This window comes from Suillus plorans (assembly GCF_016647745.1).
Source record: "Suillus plorans strain S12 chromosome Unknown HD556scaffold_58, whole genome shotgun sequence".
Classification (NCBI taxonomy): Eukaryota; Fungi; Basidiomycota; class Agaricomycetes; order Boletales; family Suillaceae; genus Suillus; species Suillus plorans.
In genome coordinates, this window is record NW_024537442.1 from 108,070 (window position 1) to 132,890 (window position 24,821).

The window sequence follows — 24,821 nt, forward strand, 5'->3', positions numbered from 1 at the left end:
GGTCAACATTAGGACGGGCAGCTAGCTTTTGGACAGGAAGCACCGCCTCCTCATCTTTATTTGCATTGAACAATGCAATGACCTGGAACACCCGTAATGAAGCATAGTGTCAGAATACAAAAATTACATGCCTTGATCAAGAAAAGGAAATGAATCGCCTTTAAATCAGCGTTGGTGAACGTGAACGCGAGGTCGAGTGATTTCGTGGCGTCCCAGACCTGCTGTTTCCCGCAAAGGGCGAGGCCCTTGGAAACATGGCCCATAAAGGAGGGCTCGATACTAACGGACTATGATACGATCCAAATTAGCCTGCATTAAGAGGCATGATGGGCCAGCGTATCTTACCTTGATTGCATCGTTGAGTGCATGATCCCAATCTTGTTGTCGCGCCATGATGATTGAGCGATGGGCATAGGAGTTGTAGTTGTCGGCATCAGCATCAATCTCTTTGGTTAGCAGCTCTTCTGCAGTACGCAGATCTCCACTTATGCACGCATCGCGGACTTCTCGATTTATATCGAGGATCTGCATAAAGTATGTTTGCATTGACTGTAAGAGAGCCAAAGGTGGATACATGCCTTGAAGTCAAACGGACGTGAAATTAGATGATGAAGAGACGTCGAGATGAAAAAGGACATACCTGATGTATCACTTCTTTGTTGGGACCATTCTGCGGCAAAGCATCCTCGGGTACCTGCCACTTCAATATTTTGTTGTCTGCACCTCCACTGAGAATGTGCCTGTCATCTGTGGAGAAGGTGACGCAGTGCACCTCATTGGAGTGCTTGAATACGGCGATGTTTTGTCGGTCAGAGAGCTGCCAGAGGCGGACATAATTATCCTCAGATGCAAAGGCAATCAAGGTGCCATTAGAGTTCAAAGCAACGGCCCTGATATCGCGGGAATGGTCCTCCCAGGGCTCACCGACCTGTTGCCAGGTTGATGAATCCCATTCCCATATGATACAATCCTCTTCAATTTGGCTCAATGAGAGAATACGTGTACCATCAGGTATCCATGCGAGCCACAAGTTGTCGATCACTTCGTCTATCTCCAAGTTCGCGACGCGTTCGCTCGTGTCTGGTTTCCATATTTGGATATTACTTTCTGTCGCGATGCCAATATGTTCACCAGACGGCGAATACCGAACGCAGCGGACACGGTCCTCACATTCGATCAAATCTTCTTGCTGCCACGTTTTTGTATTCCACAGCCTCACTGTCTCGTCGTCTGAGCCGCTGGCCAGGATCGTGTTATCTGGGGAAAAGTCCAGCGATGGGATCCAATCGGTGTGGCCTTTGATGACTTCAGTCAGAAGTTCGCCAGTGTCTCCATCCCAGGCGATGAGCTCTCCGTTCTTGCCGCCACTTGCTATCAATTTCCCATCTCGTGATATCACCAATACCAACACAACGACGCTATGCCGTTCCATTTTCTTCAATATAGCACCTCTTTCTATGTCCCACAGGCGAAGAATCTTATCTTCCGAGCCCGTCACCATCCTTCGTCTATCGGGAAGAACTCCAACACTGGATACAGATCCAAGGTGACCTTCAAATCCTTGAACGGGTATAGTACTTGGAATGAGATATGACATTTTACTGGAGGTTGAAACGTTGACGGTGTAGGTCAGCTAGAAGGCTCTGGAGAGATCGTGGGTGTCTAACACTAGGCAGCAGTTGCGGTCATTGAGGGTTTTTCCTGATCTGGATTTCATTGTCATCATAGGCGCCTTGGCATGTTCTTCGGATACCGTGGTCGACTGTCATTGCAGCTGATGCAAGTGCGTTTTGTTTTCAAATCAAGCCTTGCCCCCGGTCGGTGTATCACGAAACGCGTGGTCCCAACTCGTGTTTCTGTGTCATAACAATTTCAAATGAGCGGCACCGATTAGCCTTTCAAATTTCAGCCGTAGGTGAACGTTAATGCGAACGTTTGGACCCTTTGTGATGCGGTATCGTGGGTAGGTGACGCTATCACCTGTGTGTCACCATAAATGTTACTAATTAGTAACGGTGATGTAATATGATGTTCCTCACTAAGTAGGGGCGTTTACCTATACTGCAGCACTTCAGCAAGTTCCGCAGCACTCAGCAGTGACTTTGCTAAAAAAACAATTCTCGGGTATATCAGTAGATTATCTAAGACTATTTAGGTTGCCCACGGCATCAACATACCCGGTTAATCCCGTGTGCCGCTTCTCCGGCCTTTCCCACGTCGTCCGCACAGCCGTGCTCGCTGTCACACACGACGAGCACCACTGCAGCCTTCAAACCTCATCGTTTACGAGCGCACTTTTTGCGTTTATGATACCATAGTCTGTCCTACACCATCCGGCAGCTTGAGACCGCCATAAACACTTAAATCATACACGTATAAGGAGTTTATATTATATACTGGTATATGATATTGTTTATACTGTATATACTGCATCCCATGACACCAAGCTCGTCATTGTTAGTGGTCTGTATATAGCATGACAATAAATAACTTGCCTCTTGTGCCTCACGAGTCACACGTCGCGGCCATTGTGATTTTCTACTTAGTGCATTGACTGAAAGGTTCTGAAGAGGGTGAAAACTTCAAAGCAGTGTATTGCACGCAGTAGAAGACATGCATAAACTAATTGTAAAACTACTCATCACTGGTGGAGGTATCGTCTGATGAGTCTTCGGTATCAGTGTCGATGGTAGTGTTGCTCTTGTGCTCTGCGCTCGTAACCTTCCTCTTCTTCCGTGCAACATATACCGCTTCTCCACGTGCATGGCGTGCCCGATTTTCGGTCATTCGTTGAACTAATTCTTCATCCGTGAGCACAACCCAATGGCAAGACTCACTGTGGTGATGTTCTCTCTGTAGAGCGCTGAGCAACTTCTGAACTTCGGCCCTTCCACCAACTTTGCTTGGGTTGCAAACAGGTCCGGGAAGTGGCCAGCCCACAAGAGCGACACCACAGTGTTCGACTATGCTGCGCTCATAGTTAATATAGTTCATTTTGACGGCCTTCTTGATGTTTTTCTTAAGTGCAATAGATTCTATGACTTGATAATCAGTAGTGTATCAGCTTTGAGGGATGAAAATTTACCAAGCTCTTCTTGAATGATTGTGCGACAATCGCTGATGAGTTTGTTCAACGGGCGTTGACGCGTAATCATTGTATTCTCGTCTACCAGAAAATCAACATAATCTGCATGATCAAAAGGTTTAGAAACTTACCGAGACCGCTGACCACAAAGGCCTCCAATTTGAGACCCAAGTGTCGTGGTTCGACGTGAAGGACCTCTTTGACGAATTTCTCAGCCTTCTGGGTGAAAAATATCTTGGGTTCCGAGAGATCTTCAATGTTCCCGCGCACTCCAACATAAAAGCCCTCGATGCCGGTTCGAGCGCAGAGGGCCATCCACTAGAATCAAATATATGTCAGCCAGCAACATGATAATATGAGACCCTGACTTACCTCGTGATCCATCCCTATGAATGTGGCATTGATATCATGATGTTTGGCCTTTGGATTTGCTCGAGCAATGTGCCTCTTTTGCGCCCGAGCTTCAAGAACCTCTGCATTGTAAGCATGCCTTTGAGCAAATGTGAGGCGTGAATATGCTTCAAGGAGTTCATCCTTATTATCAGCAATGAATTGGGTAAGCTTAATGCGATCACCCCGTTCACAATCTTTATAAAAAATCATTGTCAATACAAAGTTCGGAAAATATAGATGGAATTTTACCTTCATTTTCTTCCCTAAGTTTCGCCTTGATGAAGCCGTTCCACGAGTTAACACCTCGGCCCCGTTGTGACAAGTGACTCCTGAGGAATAATTGGCTACGAGTCCACTTGAGAGAACTGGACCAAACGAGTCAAGCAGCCACAAAGACAAAATGTCGAAACCAAACTTACCGACCATGTGTTTGCGCGATGTCGATGGCCTCTTGCGCATATGCTTCCTTGGCATTGTCGATGGCACCTGTCAAAGCATCTAATTTATTACGCCGTTCTGCTTTTTGAGCAGTCGTCAACTTTGCACGAGTTCGGCAAGGTTTTGGAGCACGAGCCATGGTGCAAGTGGTGGGGGGAAACAAAATATTTTCAAACCTAGTGTATTTTTTGGTCCGTGTGCATTGCCTTGGAATTGCCGAAATCAGGGCCCATAAGTCCACACAGGGTCAGAGAGAACAGCTGCATTGCTAAGACAAACATTCAGGACCGTACAATTTAGCTAGAACGTAAAATTTTAGCTAGAATTGAAAATTAGCCCACGCCCACCTGAATTATGAATTAAACTCACATTCATTACTTGCACGTGCCATGATAGCAAGAATATGTGGAATGCGTTCCTCAGGTATTCCCAACTTCACAAGAATGGCTTGCCAGGTCAATGGACCGTACCCATCAACCTGGTCGATGCACCTCCAAATCTCATCCATTGTCATACTGTGAAGCGAAAGGTCATGAAGATAAGCACAAATTTCCATGGAAACACGCTCAGAGTCCGCATCATTTGGACATCCAGTCAAACGTGAATCCGACATCAGGTAAATGTGATTTGTGATCGATACACCTTGTTCGGTCCCTCGCATTGACATTGAGATCTGCACTGGGTTCAATAGCCCAGCATTTTCAACCCTTGACCTTGGGCGCGATGCCGTGCTAACACCTCCAGTTTGGCCCTGAGTATATCTCAGCGCCACTGAAGCTAAATTTTTTGCAATCTACTCACGTAAAGCTGACACGTGTTTGATTTGATGTGTGATGCACGCACTGCTGAGGGTGATGAGACCGTGTGCTTCAAGCGAGGAGAGCAAGGTGCAATTATGAACGGAGGAGGGCTTGGAGGAGGGTTCGGAATGATAGGTGCCGCAGAGGTTGATTTGATGCATGATACACGTGCTGCTGAGGGTGATGAGACCGTGTGCTTCAAGGGAGGAGAGCAAGGTGCGATTATGAACGGAGGAGGGCTCGGAGGAGGGTTTGGAATGATAGGTGCTGGAGAGGTTGATTTGACGCGTGATACACGTGCTGCTGAGGGTGATGAGACCGTGTGCTTCAAGGGAGGAGAGCAAGGTGCGATTATGAACGGAGGAGGGCTCAGAGGTGGCGCAATGACCAATGGCAGAGGCTGCGAAGGGTGTGTAGACATTGGTGTCTGCACCCGTGTAGCCCAGCTCTTTGTTGGCATCTGTTGCCCTGTAATACTAGGTGCCGGACCTTGCCTAGTAGTCTTGGTTGGAGTCTGTGGCTGTGCGATAGGCACGGAACGTTGTCTATGTGTCTTCAGAGGGCGCACAGACAATGGCTGTGCAAGAAGTCGTCGATTGGTGCGAATGGTGATACCTTCTGCTAAAAGCTCAGCAGTTTGCGAATGCTCGCTGGTTTCTTCATCAGAGAGTGAGTGTAAAGATGAACGATCGGATGTCAAGGAAAAGTGTCCCGATGAATGCGAGATATCAGTACTAAGAGAATATTTCCAGTTGTCATCTGGCTGCGTACTAATGGCTGAGGATCGAGGAGAGAGAATCGAAAACTCGTGTATGCTGGCAGTAGGAATTGCAGGAAGGCTCGAAGGATCTGGGAAAATATAAGACGAGGTGCTCATGTCTTGAGTTTGGCGTTTGTATTCAAGCTCTTCCTGTTGTGATGCAGCTAGCCCTGAGGAAATCAAATTTCTGAGTGGATGCCGCGATGCAAAAGGAAGAAACACTTGCTTTGAAGCAGCTTCGGAGGAAGCTCTACAGTGTCCCAGTCAAACCAACGGCGACAGACTTGATGCGCAATTGAACGGGAAAAGTCCGTGTGGAGCTTCTCAAGCATGGTCTTCTCAATGTGGCCCTCGATGGGCGTAGACGGGAGGATGGTGGTCTTGGTAGTGGGGAACCAGCAGAACGTATTAGCACGCTTTTCGAAACTAAATTCGGCTGTGAGCTTGATTTCAAAATACTGTTTCTGTTCATAACATGATGAGAACTTCAAACTAAAAGAATATGTACTCACTGTCTGACCATGTAGATCAAGATATTCCAGACGGCCCGCAGGAGTCGTCATGGTGGGTATTTGTAACATACAGTATGTAGTGTGGTCAGTGCTAGAGCAAAGTGAATTGAGGAAGCCTTGAGGCGAGCACATGTTGAACTTGAGGCAAGTCCTAGTTTGTAATCGTTAAACTCCTATCAAATGCCACCGAACAGTCTCGCATCGCCAAGTTGTTGTAGTATCCGAGTCATCTGGATCAAATCTTTGCTGGAGGCGGCCTCCAGCAAAGATTTGGTCCAGATGACAAGTTGCAGTGGTGCGCTGAAGCACAAATTCAACTACTTCTACTCCCATTTGCCTCCATGGATAATTCAACGACTTATGATACCCCTTCGATATGCCGCAAGGCATATCGAAGCGGTATCAGTCGTTGAATTATCCATGGAGGCAAATGGGAGTAGAAGTAGTTGAATTTGTGCTTCAGCGCACCACTGCAACTTGATCTTAGGTAGTAGAAGTAGTTGAATTCGTGCTTCAGTGCACCGCTGCAATGCTAATTGCACCTCGTTTCTTCAAGACGAGTACTGAAAGAGAACTGCATTTTTGGGCGTAAAGCCATGATAGTGAATACAACAGCATATTACAATCTAAAGACGAGAAATAGCATCTTCAAGGCGGAAAGCTTCATCATTCAACTCGTCATTCTCCCCAAGATCAACAGCTTCCCTTTCGTCATCTGAATTCTCCATCTCCACAGAATTAGTATGCAACAGCACTGCAGCCGGGCCACTGTAGCCCTTGAGGTGACGAATCTTGTTCAAACGATGGCGGTGAATATTGTTGATGCGATGCCATTTGATGTACTGTTTCCTCAACTCCACAGCAAGAAGGGAGTCAGCTTCCTCAACCGTTAATGTCTCTATTACTTCTAGCATCTTCGCATCATCATATTCGACCCAGGCATCGAGGCGATGTATTTCAACATTTAAGCGGGCAATCTCCTCGTGTGACCTCACCACCTTGAAATATCTGGCTGCCATTTCCCGATTGTCAGGGACGGCCCATGGCTTGGAAAGGAGGTCATGGCGAGAATATTTGAGGAGCGAGAACTCCCCGAGGGTAGCATACCCCACAACTTCAGAATAATTGAGGATGGGCCGAGGTGGCGATTGAAGAGGGGCCAACTTGTTGTACTTCTTGAGTGCTGAGCGAATAGTGGCAGATCGACGTGCGATGGCTTTTGAAATGTGTTTCCGCATTTTGTAACCTTCTCGCAGTAATGAGCATGAGACTTGGCAAATAGTTGTGACACGAACCTGTGCCTGCAAGGTTGGCTTTCGAAAACTCAAACAAGCGTTGGACGACTAGACCCTCTAATTCTTCCACAGTCCGAATGAAGTGGCGCTCACGAGCATACTGAAGTGCCTGAGTATACTCAGGATGCGCTGTTGTCCAACGCTCATTGATACCGTTCCGCCGCTCAAAATCATCCACAACATTCATTTGCAGCTCATATCTCCGCAGCGCTGACATGCGTTCTGCTTCAACTGTTCTTGACTGCCGCCGGGCACTGGCATTCAAACCTGAAGTTTGCGTAAAGTTTGCGGGTGTATACGTGAGAAAAGGCACCGATGTCACGCTGCCATATTTTGACCTAAATTTCAAGGGTAAGTGCAACAAAATCATGCTAGCGCCAACTACAGACTCAGCGAGATGAAGCTTCTCAAGCTCTTCAACGTATGCCACTGCAAGAACATCAGATGGTGGTTCAACAGCTGAGTTGCTGAGAAATTCGGCTTCTTCTTGGTGCCACTGGATGAAGTCTTGGTCAGTGAGCGACTTTCGGCACTTGAACTCCTCGAGTAAAGGTGTATAATCTCCGATGATTTTGAGCGCCTGGACATAATTATTGGATAAGAAGCGGCCTTTAGTCACATCAATAAATAATACCATGATTCAATCAATAATGTTTAATCTTACTTAATTCAAGATACTTATCGTGATCCCATTGGTCAAAGTGAAGATCCAGAAATTGCTTCCAATGAAAATAGGACGCGTGACGGATGAGAACTGCGGCGCTATTAGAACTTGAGAAGATACGTTCACAGGTTTCTAGATCCTCGTTGCCAAAACCTTCGAGGTACAAAGGATGATTTTGCAGCTGGCAGCGGCGGTTATGAGCATATCTGTGAAAACTGTTCACTGCAACAATAAGATTTAGTGTCTCTGCCTTCGCACCAATAGAACTCGCTGCAATGGTCTTGCGTGATGAACAGCCAATGTCATGGCCCAGAGCTTGGTCATTCCCACAGACATCGAGTAACCGATTGGTCGCGGCGAGTCCATACTTAGCACTAATGAAATCATGTCAGCATCAGATGAGTAGAATGGAGAATGACTCACAGTTCTCCGCTTTGTTTCATTTCGGCGATGCATTCTACAAAACCATGGCGACAAGCCAAGATAAAGATGCCAGTTTGCTCGAAGACAAAAATTTTGTTCTCTTCCACAGACTTGGCGGCTGTCCAATTCTCAGTGCAGTCAGCAGTCTCACCACTACGGTGTTTACTAGGCCGATTGTGAACATCGTCCCTAAAGTGTTCCACCGCAGCCACAGGGATGAAATATTTGCTGTTGAAGACACGCTCATCTGCTGAGCCAGAACCATTGAGACGTTTTGCTGAATGATTGCCGTCCATGCTGTGAAGTCTTCGGGGATTAAGTGGGGTCTCATTCGGTTGCTGAAACATGATATTAAATTAGTAGTGTATTCATCTCGATACTCACCTCAAAGGCACAACATGGACAAGCGCCTGACATATGCCAGTCAGCATGGTCTTTGCCAAGTGCACGGTCGACCTGTAGTTGAACGAGTCGTTGAATTTCGAGGTAGATATCAAATGCGATTGAAAATTGATTGCGTAAGTGCTGAGAATATGTCACCTAAACATTGGTTCAGTAACACGTTATTTGATACATAAAGACTTACATTATGAAGGGCGCAGAGAACTTTCGTAATCGATTGGATACTAAACGACGATTGACGACGGCGAATCTGATGATAGAGTTCTAGGCATGTGAGATGGATAGCGACTGTTGGTTGCACTGGCGAGCAGCCGAGTAAGCCCATGCGCAGCAGCGCTGAGTTGGCAGGTTCATCAGGCCGTTGAGCAACATTCATGTTAGGCGTAAAATCTGCTAGAACGCTTGTAACAATAATTGAGAGTATACACAAAAAGCTTACCCAAGAGCCCAACAACAGACACACCAAAGATATGTTCATCGCGTGCTTGAGATTGATTATCCGTGGCGTGTTCTGGTGGCCGATGTTTCCACGACATATAAGCGTGAACAAGGGCCGTCATCTGATGCGTCCATGCATCGTGTGTGTGACGGTATCGTTGGGATCGTGTACGAACATCTTGGCGTTTATGAATGGTGACACCACTGCAAATGAAACATTTAGCAAAATAATAAGTAAGGAACGTAAATACCGACTGCTGTAGCCCACAGGTCTGGAAAAAGTTTGAAGACAACCGCTCACTGTCCAACTCCTCCATCTCGCCATTGTCGTCATGGTCATATTCAGGTGCGGTATCGTCATAAGACGTCGTGTCAACATAGTTTTCTCCAGCCTCCAGCTGGGCTTCTGCCATGAGAGCACGGATGCGAGTATTTTCTAGAGGACCATTATCAAGTGAAATAGACGAATTATCATAGTACATACCTTGTATTGATTCTGCTCGTCTACGCTCGTCTTCTAGCCGTTCACGCCGTATTTGTGTCAATGAAGTTATCGATGTGTGTAGTGAATGAGAACTCCCATTGAGAATGGACATCTTCACCCGTGAAGATGTAGACATCCGAGTCTTTGAACGACGCTTTGGGGGCATGGTGGATGTTGAATGTTGAGTATGAACCTGAAAAATGAGTGTAAGCAAACATCTCGCTTACGTTGGCAGCCCACCAAGGCTGCTGCCATGTGGCCTACACGTTGAGAGGAACTCAGCGCTCAGGCTCGTGTACAGTGCGGAAGGTGGTGATTATATGAGTAAGCAAATGTCAATATTAAAAGAGTGAATTTGATGCGCCATAGGGGTCTCAAGCTGCCGGGTGGTGTAGGAAAGACTATGGTATCATAAACGCAAAAAGTGCGCTCGTAAACGATGAGGTTTGAAGGCTGCAGTGGTGCTCGTCGTGTGTGACAGCGAGCACGGCTGTGCGGACGACGTGGGAAAGGCCGGAGAAGCGGCACACGGGATTAACCGGGTATGTTGATGCCGTGGGCAACCTAAATAGTCTTAGATAATCTACTGATATACCCGAGAATTGTTTTCCTAGCAAAGTCACTGCTGAGTGCTGCAGAACTTGCTGAAGTGCTGCAGTATAGGTAAACGCCCCTACTTAGTGAGGAACATCATATTACATCACCGTTACTAATTAGTAACATTTATGGTGACACACAGGTGGACGCTATATAGAAGTGCTCGATGGTTGGCCAAAAGGGAATATCGTGGCTGCTACCAAACAAATGTAGTACCACAACCAAACAGATATCTAGTACAAGCCCAATCACAACTTATGAGTAACATAAAGTTCAAATTTAAAGCCCGCGATTGTTAGTACCTCAGTACTGAGCCCATTCAAAATCGTTTATCTGCACTGGATTTCAGCAAACCACTATGCCAGCTACACGCAAAGTTGTGCCTCGCAAGCGCACTCGGTTATCCAATGAAGATTCAGAGCCCGAATCTCTTCACAGCGACGCCCTCGACGACCTGCCGCCCAAGAAACGCACGCGTTCTTCCAATTCCAAGTCCAGCTCACCTTCGAAACCTAAGCCCAAGCGTAACAAACGCAAAGCCAAGGAAGATGATATCAAAGATGAAGAGGATGTAGATGATAGCGATGTAGACCTGAAGGAGGGGCAGCAAGTCGTAGGTCGCGTTGTGCAAGCTCCAAAGACAGGCTGGGGTAAGTCGGTCTTTTCCTGCCTCAGGGATGATCAACTTACCAGTTTTAAAGTACCTCCTGGTCAGGTTTCACAGAACACGCTTGATTTTCTAGCGAAACTCAAAGACCCTGCGTGTAATGACCGTGAATGGTTTGCACTTCTATCACGGCCCTCGTTCATCCATTGTTGACCGAAAATAATCACGCGTTCCTAGGTTTAAGCTACACGGTATGCAGGGTTTATGCATTAGGCTGAAGCTCTGAGCTTATTTGTCAAACAGAACCAGTTTACCGTCGCGTAGAAAAGGAGTTCAAGGCGTTCATCGAGGCGTTCACTGACATGCTCACAGACGTTGACTCTGAGATTCCTCCGTTACCCCCTAAAGACGTCACCCATCGCATATATAGAGATGTTTGTCTCTTCATGTTTCCTTCCGTGGATCTGCGGACCTGATGTCGTGTGGGTAGGTCCGCTTCAGCAACGATAAAACACCATACAAGAAGGGACTATCTGCGAGTTTTTCGAGGAGTGGCAGGAAGGGGATTTTTGCGTTTTGTGAGTTTCGCAGCATTTTGCTTTCGCTGCAGATATCTAACTGTTCGTAGATCACGTGTACGCACCTCTTAGCATGAGAGTCGGACAAGCTGACTGGATATATCCACGTTGTTTGCTCACACAGAATGAGTCAGTCGTAGCTGGAAATATTGAATCGGTATACGCTAACATGAATGACAATTAGTCAAGCCGGGTGACGAGAGCGTCATCGCTGCAGGTGCATGGTGCCCTGGGAAGAACGAACTCTCGACTCTCAGGTATGTCTCGTCTCCACTTTTTTTCTGTGTTTCTTTTCATACTTTTTATTACCTAACAGAAATCACCTACTTCGTTCCACACCCGCCGCTGAGACTCTGCACACAATCATAGCTTCTAAAGCATTTACTACCCATTTCGGCGCTCCCTCTCCACACCCGAATGGAGATCGTCAGAGTGTATTTGGGCATGAAGATGAATTGAAGGTGGCACCGAAGGGCGTGGATAAGAATCACAAGTGCGTGGAGTATCATTCGAGTCATAAAAGCTAATTGGTATACTATGCTACGCATTTTCTAGAGATATAGCCCTCCTCAAATGTCGCTCTCTCGCTGTTTCCTATCGGTTCACAGATGCACAAGTCGTTGCACCCGGATTTGAGTTTATAGATGCGCTACGCGGGGTTGCGGATGTGATGACGCCATTTGTCCATTGGTGAGTGCTGTTACTTACCGTTTCTGAATTAGAGGCGCGCCGCGCTATTCGCACCGAGTGCTCCATTTTGAGTATTACTTTCGGAGTACATGGACTGATCATTTGCTGTAGTTTGAATGATTTGATGACGCTTCCTGTGGACGACAGTTCTGATGAAGAGAACGAGGAAGATGATACTGGGGATCCGGAGGAAGATGAGTGAGGACGGAGATGTATAACGAACGGGAAGCTTGGATTCATTTATTACAGCTGTTCAAATATTACCGGTGTTAATTTTCTCAGGTATCTTACTGTCATTTAGTATACACGATGTAATCTATTTGATTTGGCATATACACGATGGTGATTGTGTCTACCCCATCACTCACAATTTGGGGCTGACCTTTGTCAGATAAATAGTTCACTCCCGTATGGGTCCGGGCCAAGAGTCTTGCGAGGAAAGTTGAACGGACTACTCGCCGGACTTTCTGTTTCTTGCACCCCGCCGAGCGGACTGTCAAATCAGCCAATGTGACCATTCTGTGACGAGATGTACGAACTGGTGATGGAGCCAATAACTTATAAGTAGGTTCACTTTCTCAGGTGCTATGTCATCACGCAATGCCAGGTACCGTCTCACTCCAACCCACTGCAATCCCAATTATCGACTTTGCATGCTTCGGGGATGGTACTTCCCCAGTACGTACGGCGCTCACAATGTACATGTGACGATAATAACTGAAGCTCCTTTTTTGACGTGCAGGAAGCGACAGAGATAGGAAAGCAATTAGTGAAAGCGTGTCGAGAAGTCGGATTTGCATACTTTCGCAACACTGGTATACCTCAGGCGGAGGTGGATTGTATGTTTGAATGGGTGTGTACATATCACCGCATGTGCGAGATTCACCCCAATGAATGAGTGGGCATTAAGAGCAGTAGGTTATTCTCGCTTCCAATCGAAACAAAATTATTGGCTCCGCATCCTAAAGAGGGATGGAAACACCGGGGATATAGCGGGGTATGTTGTTTTGCGTTACATGGCAACATGTCCTAACGAATGTCTCATTCAGGTTGGTAGGGAGCAAATTTCACAAATGGTACATTACAGCGTCATCCAAACTACCAATATCCTGACTCGCGTAGGTGTTCGACCCAACGCAGCTCGCCGAGATACGGAAACAAACTCCTGATCACAAAGAATCGTTTGATATTGGACGCAATGATTGCTCACACATGTCCAATGTGTGGCTCCCGGAGGAAGTCCTTCCGGGCTTCAAAGACGCAGCATCTGCTTTCTTTGATACATGCCGTCGCTTTGAGATCGAGAAGTTGCTACCTGCATTATCTCTAGGACTCGAGCTCCCTGGCGGAGGCAAATTCCTGGAAAAATACCACCAACAAGCAGAGAATCAGCTGCGATTATTGCATTATCCAGCTGTGCCTGCAGAGGTATTCGCACGCGGTGAGAAAGGAAGAATCGGTGCACACACGGTATGCGATTATTTGACCAGCATTGGTTCCACCGATAACGAATGTTGACGATAGGATTATGCAATGGGCACGATTTTGTTTCAAGATGATGTTGGGGGACTTGAAGTTGAGAGCCCTCATGGTTCAGGAAATTTCGTTGCTGTGTCACCCATTCCGGGCACTGTTGTTTTCAATATAGGAGACTTTTTGATGCGGTGGTCAAACGGTACGATTCTCTTGAGCGGCTACTCTTCGCCACAAGGCTATATAATCTGTTTGAATCAGATACCCTTAAATCAACATTGCACCGCGTGCGTGCGCCCCCGAATGATGGAAAGTTAGAAATGATCAAGGAGCGCTTCTCGATCCCATATGTAAGTACTAAGCTTCCTGTAGACATGATGTGTGTTTGATATTGATATTGGATTAGTTTATGTCTTCTGACAGAGATATTTTGATTGACTGCCTCCCTGGCTGTTGGGACGAAGACAGGCCGAAGAAGTACGAGCCTGTGACAGCAGGGGCGTATATTGACATGCGGCTTGATGCTACGTATTAATGATTTACCGACATGGCATGATTCTGTTTGAATGTTGAATGGATGGTGAAGATCTTTCCTGGACCTTTTACTTCTTGTTCCGATTTCGCCATAACGTCTGTACCTTCTGATGTCATTCGTTGGTCATCTCGGTCATGATTTCAAAATGCTGGTGCGCTGCAATAACCCAATTTGCTCTGCCACGTTAATATCATTAGATATTCATATCACCGATCGATACATGGGCGCATTACTCCCCAGACCTCAATTTAATTGGCTACACTACTGCGCATTGCATATAGCGGGAGCCTCATCAGTTTGTGAAACAGGTGGGCTTTACAAGATGAAACATTTATATTGAGATAGTACCTTGTACTCGAAAATACTAAAGCCACCATCGCAAACGTAGCAGTGGTATTTCCAACCAAATCGCGCACCAGTGGCATATCGCGAGCATCCGATCGGCTGCCGGCAGCTCAAATCTGGGGTTTTCATTTTGTTTCGCGAAGAAGAAGGGGAATCGCACCATGCACATTTCTATGACACCCGAGGAACAAATGGTGAAGAGTTTTCAAGCACTTGACCCAAAACGGAACACGAAGGCATCCCAAATGAGTTACAAAGAGAGGAACGCCAGGGTACTACTACTTATCGCCTTGAAGCTTGAAGGCCGAATCGCGACGAGAGTAAATGAATCATAAGCATACATCTACGAGCTTTTTCTGGAGGAGAACACGACTCGGAAGTATGATTTTGAAGTAAAAAAAAATAGCGGCAGGGCCAGGAGAGAATGATAAAACGGATGTAACCAACCATAAGTTGATAGCTATAAAACTAATTACGTATGCTTATCCGTGAAGGATCGTGTCATCAGCCCGCAGTACTCTAGTCTCTATCGCGGCGGCTGTGCGCACCTAAGTTCGTTGTATGTAGTACAAATGTAATATTAATAATTATGTAAGATCGGTCTGTTTGTGAGACAAGGTGGGTATTAGAATTCATCAGACGTAGTGATGTTGTCTCCTCGACGATGCTAGTCAGACATTGATATGCAGAAGCTTGGAATGCAGTCACGGTTGTTCCTTCTTTATCGAGGCGGTGATGGGCTGTTCAAATTTCGCAATTGACTGATCGGATCAATGTCCAAGGAATTCCGAGACACTCCTCGAATCGGATCTGTTCACCCGCTCGAGATTCGCCAGCTGCAGCACTCTCAGCTGTCCGTCCCCGTTCCTTTGTAAAGCTTGGCATTTGATATCGAGTGCTAGTGGCCCCGTTCCACATGCGGTTCCCTGTGGTTGATTGATGACAAGAGTACGTTTAAAAACCTCAGTTTCTCGATCCTGGTCGAGGGTCGGCAATGTTTACCGAATCATCGTCAGAACGCCAGCTCGATGGCATATCCCTCCTGAGCTTAACACTTTTTACAGCCATTTGCTACGGCACTGTACTGACCATCTACATCCAGTGCTTCTTTTCATTGGTCCACAGTCCGATGCGGCGGGCTCCCGGATCACGACTGTTTTTCCTTGGCTATACATCTGTCATGTTCATTCTTGAAACGTTATATGCTGCTGCAAATTTTCGAAGAGTTTGGATAGCATTCGTTGTAAATTGGGGCTCCCCCATGAATTCAACGAGTTACGAGATTGGTTTATGGAGTGATTGGGCCGGTACAGCAGCAATGGCGTGCTATATCATCTCCAATTGGTTGGCGGATGCGCTTACGGTAGGTCTTGATACTATCAATGTTGTTTATGCTCATATAGATCCTTGACTCATACCTCATACCTCTCCTCAGCTTGTGCGCTGTATGATCTTGTTTCGAAACATGAAAAACACAAGATGGCTGATTCCTATCCTATGCAGCGTGTTCCTTGTTGTTATTGGTATCTACTACGATATAATGCGTTGCCTCCAAAGTTACTGACAATGCATTGACAGTGACTTCTATCAGTCTGTTTGTGAATACAACAGAAGTGACCAAGTCAATGGAAGCAATGACCAAAGCCTACCGCATCTTTGTTGTGGTCGATCTCTCCTTTAATGTTATCACGACGTCATTGATAACCGCTTGTATCATGATGCACCGCACGAAGCTAAGGAAATCTTCAGGTAAGCAGGCTATCTTGTATCATTATCCTGACGTACGTCCTTTGTCAGGAACTCATGACCATGGGAGGGAGTACATCAATATCATCGCGATGACCATTGAGTCTTGTATGATTTCCGCGATTAGCCCGATCGTCTATCTCGTCCTCTACGCGATGAATAGCTTTGTGCAGTATCCACTCATGGTCATCCAGAACCAAATGCAGGTGAGAGATTACACTACATTATGCTATCTGGATTTCATTTTCAGCAATGCAGGTCATTGCGTTCTTTGTATTGGTCTTGAGAATCATTCAAGGAAAAACGTGGACAAGACGAGCAGATGCTAATATCACTTCTCATTCGCTTCCAAGTGACGGACTTTCCTTCCAGCTTCAGCGGGCTTCGTCTTAGTGTTCGTTCTTCTGAGGCATCCGCTCTCGTGTTCGCTCACAGAAATCCAGATTACCACTAAATAGCTCCATCACGAGCCCAACACACTGTTACACCTACGTAATGTACAGAACTATCAGAATATTCACACAGCCCTCTAGATTTTCGTCATGGACTGATTTCTGCAAGCGGCGGAGCAGAAGTAATCTGTTCCAGTCTGTGGGTAGCGTTGGCACATGATGCATCCAGGAACCAGTCCGAGGGTCACTGCTTCTCTGAAGAACATTTAGTATCTCGTGGTAATCGATGTCCTGTGACCACTTACTCTCGGTGCCGTGTGGAGCAGTAATCTGTCTTTATCCCACCTCTATCAACGAAAGGCGGTTTTCCACAGCTGGGGATGAGACAGACACCAGTCACATGACGGGCTGATGTGCTTTGTTTCTGCGGAGCGTGCACAGTCTTGACTGGTCGTGACGGAGGAGCTGGAGTAGGTTCTTCGTCATCATCTGATGGATATGCGTCCAGGTCTGTGCCTGTCCCCGTATCGTCTTCGGCCTCCTCATCAGCGTCAGCGTACTCGTCGTCATCCTCGCTGGACTCATCTGCAAATATAAGTAAGCATCGAAATTAGATGAGCGATAATGGGTAACCTTGGGTCACAGTTGCAACTGGGTGGCGCGTTGCCGGTTTAGAAGTTTTGGCAGGCTGAGCAGTAGCAGGAAGGCGAACGCCATGCTTTGGAACCGGTCGTCCATGTGTAGCAGGCTGCGCAGAAGGAACGGTAGCGGCTTTCGACGCGCATGATTTACCGCAGTAATCGAAGTTATTGAACTTGGGCTTTTGCCCACAATACTAGAACGAGATGTGTTTCATGACTGTTTGATCATCATGATTCTGCACTCACGTCGCACAGCCGTCCCGCTTTTGGGGCTGGTGGTGGAACTTTGGCCTTGGGGGTTGGTCCTGATTTCGCGCGATGCACTGGTTGCTGTGTAGTGGCCGCCTGAGCAGCGCACGTTTTGCCGCAGTACTTATGAGTACCGAATTTCGGCGTCTTGTGACAATTCTACGCAGGAAAAATCAAGGATGAACTACTAGTACCAGTAGGGACAGAGTGAGCAATCACTGACCTCGCAAAGTCCAGTAGCCATTGAAGTTATCTGAGCTGCTGCCCAGTTCAAAATTGCGTCGTGGTTTATAGAGGTGGTGGCCATTGGCATGAGGCTGCGGGGGCAGCCTGGGCGTTGGGGTGAATGGTATCACACTACAACGTGCTGTCCGCATGTCAGTGCACGAGGCTATCTGTCATGGAGCGGAGCAGTGCATCTAGCCCAAAGTGAGCAAAAAAGGGCACGCCCTCAGTGATTCTTAAACCTTCTGTTTGCCTCCGTGCCCCTTCGATCAAGGGGAGGCATTGCATGCGGCTAAATCATCATGACCCACATGGAGATCCAAATAGTTTTGGTTTACGCTCACTTAAGAGACTGAAATACATAAATAATGTCCAAACTAACGAGGATGAGGTTCAAGTCTGCTTCGTATACATCACGATGAATCTGGGGATGATCGCATCTGACACTCGAACAACTACCCTGTCCCCAGCAACAACCTGCAGATATAACGTCAATGAGAGCTCTGATTTCAAGTTCAAGTCATTTACCGAATTGCTCTTGTCAAGGTGTTGCGGTAAAACAACATCGCAGGCGATCATAACGCGGTAAGGCGAAGATAAGCATGATGTGGCAAACCGATCGGCGGAAGCAGGGTTTCTAGAGGAGTACAGTCCCTTGCCTTGTCTTGACGACGAATAAGGATAAAGATGCGGCGAGTATGAGATAAGGATGGCTACTCACCTCCCTACATTGGATTGAACACCAAAGGCGACACTTCTAAAAGCCGAGCCCACGACATTGCAGATGCCGCACGAGTTCCACTTGCAAAGCGTGGGACCTTTAGTCCCCATGTCGCAGATACACTGAGATGCGTGAAATGTGCGTAAGATGTGGGCTTGCCCAGTAGCTTGTGAGCCCTGTCTATGGATAACTAAGCCTAGCACTGAGTTCGGTGAAAAAGGAGCCGCTTACAGATACTTGTCTTGGGCATCGGATATGCTCGTCGGATAAGATATTTCATATAACTTTTCTACCGACGCTGATCCTTCCAGGGACAGCCACTTGCTATTCCACTCCCTCACAACTTGAAAAGACGTCAATCAAATAGCATAAGCTTGATTGAAGACATCACGTACATTCTCGCCACACCGTCGCAGAACTGGGAATCTCAGACAAGTGAACGACATCCGACGGAGCTTTAGGCTTCGTACGCCCAGTATCAGTGTGATTATGAGTTTGTGGTTGCGTCTTGGGGCCGGGATGAGCTGACGGAAGAGGAAGAGCACTCCCCTTCCTATTAACTCTCAATCTCTATCTCAAGAAGCATTTCTTTATTATGACTTACTTCGCATGATCAACGGAACAAAACCCATTGAAAGCAGTCCCTGTGTTGCTGCACCCTCTAAGCAAGCATTCAGGTGCTGCCTTTCCGACCCCAGTCCGAGCACACGAGCGACCACAATAAGAGTGCTGCATTCCGCTTGGATCAACATATTTCGGCTTGATACCACATGCCTATCGCCGACAAAGATTAATATTTTGATAAGAAGAAAGGTGGGCCCTGAGACATACCTCACACATAGTAGCATTTCGCCGCACAGTGTCTAGAATTGTAGCCATCGTAGGAAATGACGACCTCAGGATCACTCACCAAACAAGATAACTGGCTGCGCATATGACCCACGTGTAACGCACACCCTACATGCGCGTGAAGCAGCAGCGCCACTACGGCGCTGCTTCCAGCACAGACCATCACTGCATCACGGATCCAGCTTTCCTCGAAGCAGCAACGTGTCGGCAACACATGGTGCATGGGAATAAGAGGATCGCGCCCCATACATAAGTTTCTTCGTATAGAGACCAAAAAATTGTAACATAGTGACGAATATGAAGCCTACCACGAACCAAGCGGCGACATTGCAATCACCTCGAAAGTCCCAGAAGGTACCAACGTTCAACAAGGACAACAGTACCCAGACAACACTCCTGACGCACTACATGGACCTTGCCCAATCATTTCGGGTCAGCTCAATCGAACCACAGAGTCCCCACAAACTTGACCGGATCAAGAAGGGTCTCGAGGAGGATCGTGGATACCTGTCGGATGGCGGCAAAGTTAGTATTACCCCTACAAGCCCTGCACTGCCGCCCCGAACGCCACGTGGGCTGCATCCCCCTCATGCATCGTCGGTGAAACGTCCATCAACATCTCCTCAGTCATCCCCACTTGCTACCCGACCAACTCCGCCTTCCAGCGCGACACCCTCAAATGGGAAGCCTATTCTTTTCTATCATGCCCACGACCCATACTATGGGTTCACCAATTTCTCATCCGACCCCATTGATTACAATGGAAAGAAATACCCCACGAGTGAACACCTCTTCCAGTCGCTGAAGGTAAGTGGCTTTACGAACAGCATCATCATCTGATACACTACTCACCACTGCTATAGTTCATGGAACGCCGCCCCGATCTCGCAGAGCACATCAGGACGTGTTCCACGCGTCCGCGTGTGGTATTTGACGAAGCCCACAGGTTCAGTCCCGAAGTGCGATCTGACTGGCTGCAAGTGAGGATTGAGATGGTGAGAATAAGTATCGACTGCAATTGGGTTCAGCTGACGACACAAATGATCAGATGGACTTTGTTCTCTGGCATAAATTCTCGCAGAACAGACATCTGAAGGAAGAACTACTCTCTACTGGAGATGCAGAACTTGTTGAGGTTAGTAGACCTAGACCGTGAGGGCCATGACGAAGTTTAATTATACACCACAGGATTCTGATAAAGACTCATTTTGGGGTATTGGAGTAGACCGAAAAGGCCAAAACCAGTTGGGCAAGGCTTTGGTGAGGCTTAGGACCAAGTTGAGGGACGAGCAGAATAATAGTGCAGGAAGCAAAGCTTTGACACTTTTGAGGAAGACTGTTGGACGTTGATATCGCATAGAAACGCTGAAATTGTATATCCTCATCCTGATTAAAGCATATAGCTCTGTCGGCAGGCTAAATAGATCGCCCAGACGGTGAGATGAGTCAATGACGTAGGGGGTGCAACTTGCAAACTTCCTTGAAGTTCAAGTGAAGAGATTCACAATGAATTGAATTACATAATATGATACCCGGACAACTCCGACGGCTGCACGGCCCGAAGTCAAATCAATATGACGCTAACGTCGTATCGTTGACCGTCGTAGAAATCGAGAACTATGCAATCTAGATAATCAATATTCGGTGATCGACGATGGCAATTCAATCCCACGTCTACCAGTGGAACTCTGGGATCATCGGTTCAGTTTGGAGTGCATCAGGGAAACATCAGCGGGTTGGATTGGGACGGATGGAAGGAACACGTCCGCAGAGGATAAGCAAATACTCTCGATTGAGGGTGTTTCAGAATTTGAACTTGAACGAACTACGCAAATGATGAGTGTAAGCACTGTAGATGAGTCCTGTTCGAGTAAGCCCGTGTATGATACAAGCACAAATGTAATACAGATATTGTAAAGGTACAAATGAGAACTGCTCGAAGAACTGTCTCAAACAGTACGAGCATTGTCGCCATTGGAAGCATGGAGCACGCTTGGTCTTACTTGAGATCTAAGTGAAGTACTGTTAAAGATTGTAGATGGGATAACATTGCTGAAGACTTACCATTGAACCAAGCACGTAAACTGGGCTTCATAGCTTCATCACTCTTGTCCATCAGAGATTGAAACGCTTCAATGGCTGCTCCAGTTCTACCTGCCTGAATAAGTGCCTTGCACAGTTGCTTGTTCGCGTTTTGCCAAAACAACTTGAGGTTCCAGCCGAAGAGCTGCAAAACACGCAGATGAGCATGAAAAGCCCATTCGATTGCGTTATATCAACGTACCATGGTGAATTCCTCGTACGTAGAATGGATTTCCAAATGATGAAAGGAGGCGCTTGTGTTGATCGCGACATTGAAGTGGTCAATGGCTTCACTGTAGTGGGCGTTTTCCGAGGCAATCACCCCGAGTCGGACGCGTAAATAGGTCTAATGTACGAGAATCGGAAAAATCAGTGCCAATGTATGAAGTCGGGCTTCATCAAGTGCACGATACTCACTTCTACAATACGGCACGCAACAGGATCGACATCGGGAGACACAGCTAGCTCTCCAACGCGCAGCATCGCCTCCTCATGTTCGCCTGCTATGAACAGTGAGACGGTCTAAAAATCGCAATGAAGCATGCGATACATAAGAAGAAAGATGACTTGCCTTGATTAAGAAAAGGAAATGGCTGGTCTTTAAATCTCCGTTCGTGAACACGTAGGCGAGGTCAAATGCTGTGTTCGCGGCTCGGACTCGCCCTTTTCCACAGAGGGCAATGCCATTGGAGACGTGGCCTGCAAACGAAGGCCGAATGCTGACGGACTATCCACCAAAGTTAGCTTTCATAATGGAGAAATATAGGACAGTCTGTATCACCTTGATTGAATCAAGAAGCGCGCGGTCCCAGTCGGATTTTCGCGCCATAATGACCGCGCGATTGGCGTAGGATATGTGATTCTTAGGATCAGCAATGATTTCTCCATTTAGCGCCTTTTCAGCGGTATGCAAGTCACAAGCTATGCATGCAACGCGAACTGTTGGGCTCATAGAAAGGACCTGCGCGAAGTATGTTCACATTCCGTTTTAAGACTCAGAGGTAGGAACATGCCTTAAAATCAGAGTAGGCTTGAGCCTTGACACAAGAAAGTGTTTAGATGACGAAAGGGCGCAAAAATGAAACAAATTACCTGGTGCGCCGTCTGCTTCACGAAAAAATCCTTTGGACCACCCTTTGGACCATCCTTTGGAATCGTGTTTTCGGATAGTGGCCACTCTGAGATCGTCTTTTCACTTCCGCTGATGATGTGCCTGTCATCTGCGGAGAACGTGACACAAATCACATTGTCAGAGTGCTTGAATGAGGTAATGGTTCGTCGATCTGAGAGCCGCCAAATGCGGACACGTTTATCTCGAGATGCAGAAGCAAGGAGAGTGCCACTAGAATTTAGGGAAATGGCGTTGATACCCTCAAAATGGCCCTTCCAGGGAATGCCGACCTGCTTCCAGGTCGATGAATCCCATTCCCGTATATTGGGATCAGAATCATGTCCAGCAGAAAAAAGCCGTGTGCCGTCGGGCGTCCACGCGAGCCCTGAGATGTATCCTGAGTGAGTCTTGAAGTTTACAACACATTCCCTCGTGCTTGTGTTATAAATTGCGATATTGCTGGGTGTTGCGATGGCAAGAAGTTCGCCAGATGGCGAATATCGAACGCGGGAGACATGATCAGCGCAAGTGATTGGATTTCCTAGCAACTCCCAGGTTTGTGTACTGAAGAGTAGCGTCATTTTTTCGGGTGCACCTGCAGTTGCCAGGATCGAGCCATCTGGAGAAAAGTCCAGTGACTTGATCCAATCTTGGGCTTTGATGGGATTGGTGAGAGGTTCCCCAATATCTGCATCCCAGGCGATGACCCCTCCTTTTAGACTACCGCTTGCTATCATTTGCCCATCTTGCGATACCGCCAATGCCGTCATCGGCGAGCCATGTCCCTCCATTTCTTTCAACACAACAGCTTCCACCATATCCCATAGAACTATCTTACCGTACAAACCTGTGACCATGCGCCGTCTGTCGGGGAAAACTGCGACTGTAAATACATTAGTACTTGTGTTGAGAACTCGAACGGGTGTGGGGTTTAGAATGTGCTGCGCCATTTTCTAGAAGTTGGTGATGTTAAGCACGGTCAGGGTGGACTTTGTTAGAATCTTGCTGAGGCGCGTTTGTACTTCATTGTGTTGGGCGCCTAAGACACGAGGCTGCGCCTTGCTTCAGTTGGTTTGTCAAAATGTAAGTTAGTAACGCGTAACGGCCGGTCCTGCAGCTTTGTCAACTCTCCATGCGCTGCCGCTCCCTTGACTTTCCATTAGATCGACATTCAAAGACCACCCGTGACAGTCGTGACTTGTCTTGAGCCTTCTCTTCCCTAGAATGTTCATGACAGAAGATAGGGAATCTCATCTGGGATTTGCGTTACAGGTATGTAAAACTCTGCTATTATGAATCACTGAATAAGCATTCATCCGAAGAGTCGGTCATGGATTAACTCCATGTACGATGTTTTTGGTTTTATCCTTTCATCAATCAAAGTCTCGCCTGCTCGGGTCGCCCCACCGCCACGTCAGTGTTCGTGTGCGTTTCCATGTTCTCGACACGGCGTTCATGGATAGACTTGCGGTAATCCATTGCTGCTGTCAGTGGCTTTGGAGATATTCCTCGATGTTGCACAACAGCTTCATTCGCTAGCGAGCAGCCCCGATTTGCTTTAAAGTTTATATATGGTTCGGTTTGGAGTGGCAGGCCAATTTGATTGGAACGGATGACGAGTAGAAGGAACACTTGTGCAATAATAAGCAGAGTCTCTCGATTGAAGATATTCTAGAATTTGAACTTTAACGAATCGACGCTGATTTGATGAAGAGCACGCGCGCCAAATGATGGGTGTAAGCATTGAGAATCCAAGAATCTGTTCAAGCCAGCGTATGATATAAGCACAAATGTAATACAGATCGTGACTAAGCATCCATTTTAGAATTAGTCCGTCAGTGCCCACTGCCACGTCTCAATCATTCCGTGTTACTACTTTGATCATGCTGGGTCCCGCTTCCATATGATAATGCATTAGTGTGAAACGCCACGTCTATGATTCAGCATCCCAATTTGAAGGCCTTCGTACACTTGGTTGAGTTGTCATTTTGATGTGTTTCAAATCAAACATATACTAACTTTTCACCACATCATCTATCAATTCTTTCTGTCAATTGGCTGCCTCAAATAGGGTGATTTAAACGAAGTAGAAGTGCTTGGCCCTGCAAATTCTTGTACGACGCCGACGAGTCGTAACGTTGCAGTGCGCAATCGAATCTTGTGGGTGCTTGTAAGTACTAGTAGCGAGCAGTTACTACTCATAGCTACTCATGGTTTGAAACACGGAGATCCTCAAGTATTTTTGTACCTGGACAGTTACCGGTATCTGTATTGCGCGAATAGTCC

General features: G+C 47.0%; 9 protein-coding genes across 9 annotated transcripts; 4 read left to right on the forward strand and 5 right to left on the reverse strand.

Moving 5' to 3' along the window:
- Positions 1-2,569: 2,569 nt before the first annotated feature.
- Positions 2,570-4,162, reverse strand: HD556DRAFT_774698 (uncharacterized protein). The gene is made up of 6 exons (XM_041311593.1): positions 3,898-4,162; positions 3,728-3,843; positions 3,458-3,672; positions 3,217-3,403; positions 3,086-3,166; positions 2,570-3,035 (listed from the first exon to the last, which is right to left on the reverse strand). The coding sequence occupies exons 1-6, from the start codon at positions 4,053-4,055 to the stop codon at positions 2,635-2,637; spliced, it is 1,158 nt and encodes a 385-aa protein (XP_041156566.1). The 5' UTR covers positions 4,056-4,162; the 3' UTR covers positions 2,570-2,634.
- Positions 4,083-5,853, reverse strand: HD556DRAFT_774701 (uncharacterized protein). The gene is made up of 3 exons (XM_041311594.1): positions 4,718-5,853; positions 4,286-4,667; positions 4,083-4,235 (listed from the first exon to the last, which is right to left on the reverse strand). The coding sequence occupies exons 1-3, from the start codon at positions 5,591-5,593 to the stop codon at positions 4,213-4,215; spliced, it is 1,281 nt and encodes a 426-aa protein (XP_041156567.1). The 5' UTR covers positions 5,594-5,853; the 3' UTR covers positions 4,083-4,212.
- Positions 5,854-6,614: 761 nt separating this feature from the next.
- HD556DRAFT_1446913 (uncharacterized protein) lies at positions 6,615-9,860 on the reverse strand (the record flags this gene model as incomplete). Its single annotated transcript, XM_041307172.1, has 10 exons — positions 6,615-7,234; positions 7,284-7,621; positions 7,673-7,892; positions 7,948-8,321; positions 8,371-8,708; positions 8,755-8,910; positions 8,957-9,165; positions 9,212-9,414; positions 9,466-9,646; positions 9,695-9,860. 10 exons carry the CDS (start codon positions 9,858-9,860, stop codon positions 6,615-6,617), a joined length of 2,805 nt encoding a protein of 934 aa, XP_041156568.1.
- Positions 9,861-10,649: 789 nt separating this feature from the next.
- HD556DRAFT_1446914 (uncharacterized protein) lies at positions 10,650-12,368 on the forward strand (the record flags this gene model as incomplete). Its single annotated transcript, XM_041307173.1, has 10 exons — positions 10,650-10,941; positions 10,993-11,071; positions 11,136-11,149; positions 11,202-11,332; positions 11,389-11,476; positions 11,527-11,586; positions 11,661-11,733; positions 11,793-11,969; positions 12,032-12,166; positions 12,278-12,368. The coding sequence occupies 10 exons, from the start codon at positions 10,650-10,652 to the stop codon at positions 12,366-12,368; spliced, it is 1,140 nt and encodes a 379-aa protein (XP_041156569.1).
- Positions 12,369-12,766: 398 nt separating this feature from the next.
- Positions 12,767-14,597, forward strand: HD556DRAFT_1492997 (flavonol synthase/flavanone 3-hydroxylase; the record flags this gene model as incomplete). Its single annotated transcript, XM_041308825.1, has 8 exons — positions 12,767-12,844; positions 12,909-13,019; positions 13,077-13,163; positions 13,216-13,242; positions 13,289-13,636; positions 13,691-13,841; positions 13,901-13,989; positions 14,046-14,597. 8 exons carry the CDS (start codon positions 12,767-12,769, stop codon positions 14,172-14,174), a joined length of 1,020 nt encoding a protein of 339 aa, XP_041156570.1. The 3' UTR covers positions 14,175-14,597.
- Positions 14,598-15,056: 459 nt separating this feature from the next.
- On the forward strand, positions 15,057-16,943 carry HD556DRAFT_774884 (uncharacterized protein). Its single transcript, XM_041311595.1, has 6 exons — positions 15,057-15,882; positions 15,955-16,042; positions 16,098-16,268; positions 16,317-16,471; positions 16,524-16,659; positions 16,709-16,943. The coding sequence occupies exons 1-5, from the start codon at positions 15,514-15,516 to the stop codon at positions 16,656-16,658; spliced, it is 918 nt and encodes a 305-aa protein (XP_041156571.1). The 5' UTR covers positions 15,057-15,513; the 3' UTR covers position 16,659; positions 16,709-16,943.
- HD556DRAFT_1397189 (uncharacterized protein) lies at positions 16,709-18,119 on the reverse strand. The gene is made up of 5 exons (XM_041303722.1): positions 17,771-18,119; positions 17,545-17,706; positions 17,291-17,492; positions 16,963-17,242; positions 16,709-16,912 (listed from the first exon to the last, which is right to left on the reverse strand). Exons 1-5 carry the CDS (start codon positions 17,858-17,860, stop codon positions 16,795-16,797), a joined length of 852 nt encoding a protein of 283 aa, XP_041156572.1. The 5' UTR covers positions 17,861-18,119; the 3' UTR covers positions 16,709-16,794.
- On the reverse strand, positions 18,067-19,505 carry HD556DRAFT_775138 (uncharacterized protein). The gene is made up of 7 exons (XM_041311596.1): positions 19,325-19,505; positions 19,098-19,267; positions 18,889-19,046; positions 18,725-18,836; positions 18,494-18,673; positions 18,301-18,436; positions 18,067-18,249 (listed from the first exon to the last, which is right to left on the reverse strand). The coding sequence occupies exons 1-7, from the start codon at positions 19,370-19,372 to the stop codon at positions 18,166-18,168; spliced, it is 888 nt and encodes a 295-aa protein (XP_041156573.1). The 5' UTR covers positions 19,373-19,505; the 3' UTR covers positions 18,067-18,165.
- On the forward strand, positions 19,501-20,678 carry HD556DRAFT_775346 (uncharacterized protein). Its single transcript, XM_041311597.1, has 3 exons — positions 19,501-20,149; positions 20,206-20,477; positions 20,531-20,678. Exons 1-2 carry the CDS (start codon positions 19,640-19,642, stop codon positions 20,434-20,436), a joined length of 741 nt encoding a protein of 246 aa, XP_041156574.1. The 5' UTR covers positions 19,501-19,639; the 3' UTR covers positions 20,437-20,477; positions 20,531-20,678.
- Positions 20,679-24,821: the final 4,143 nt, after the last annotated feature.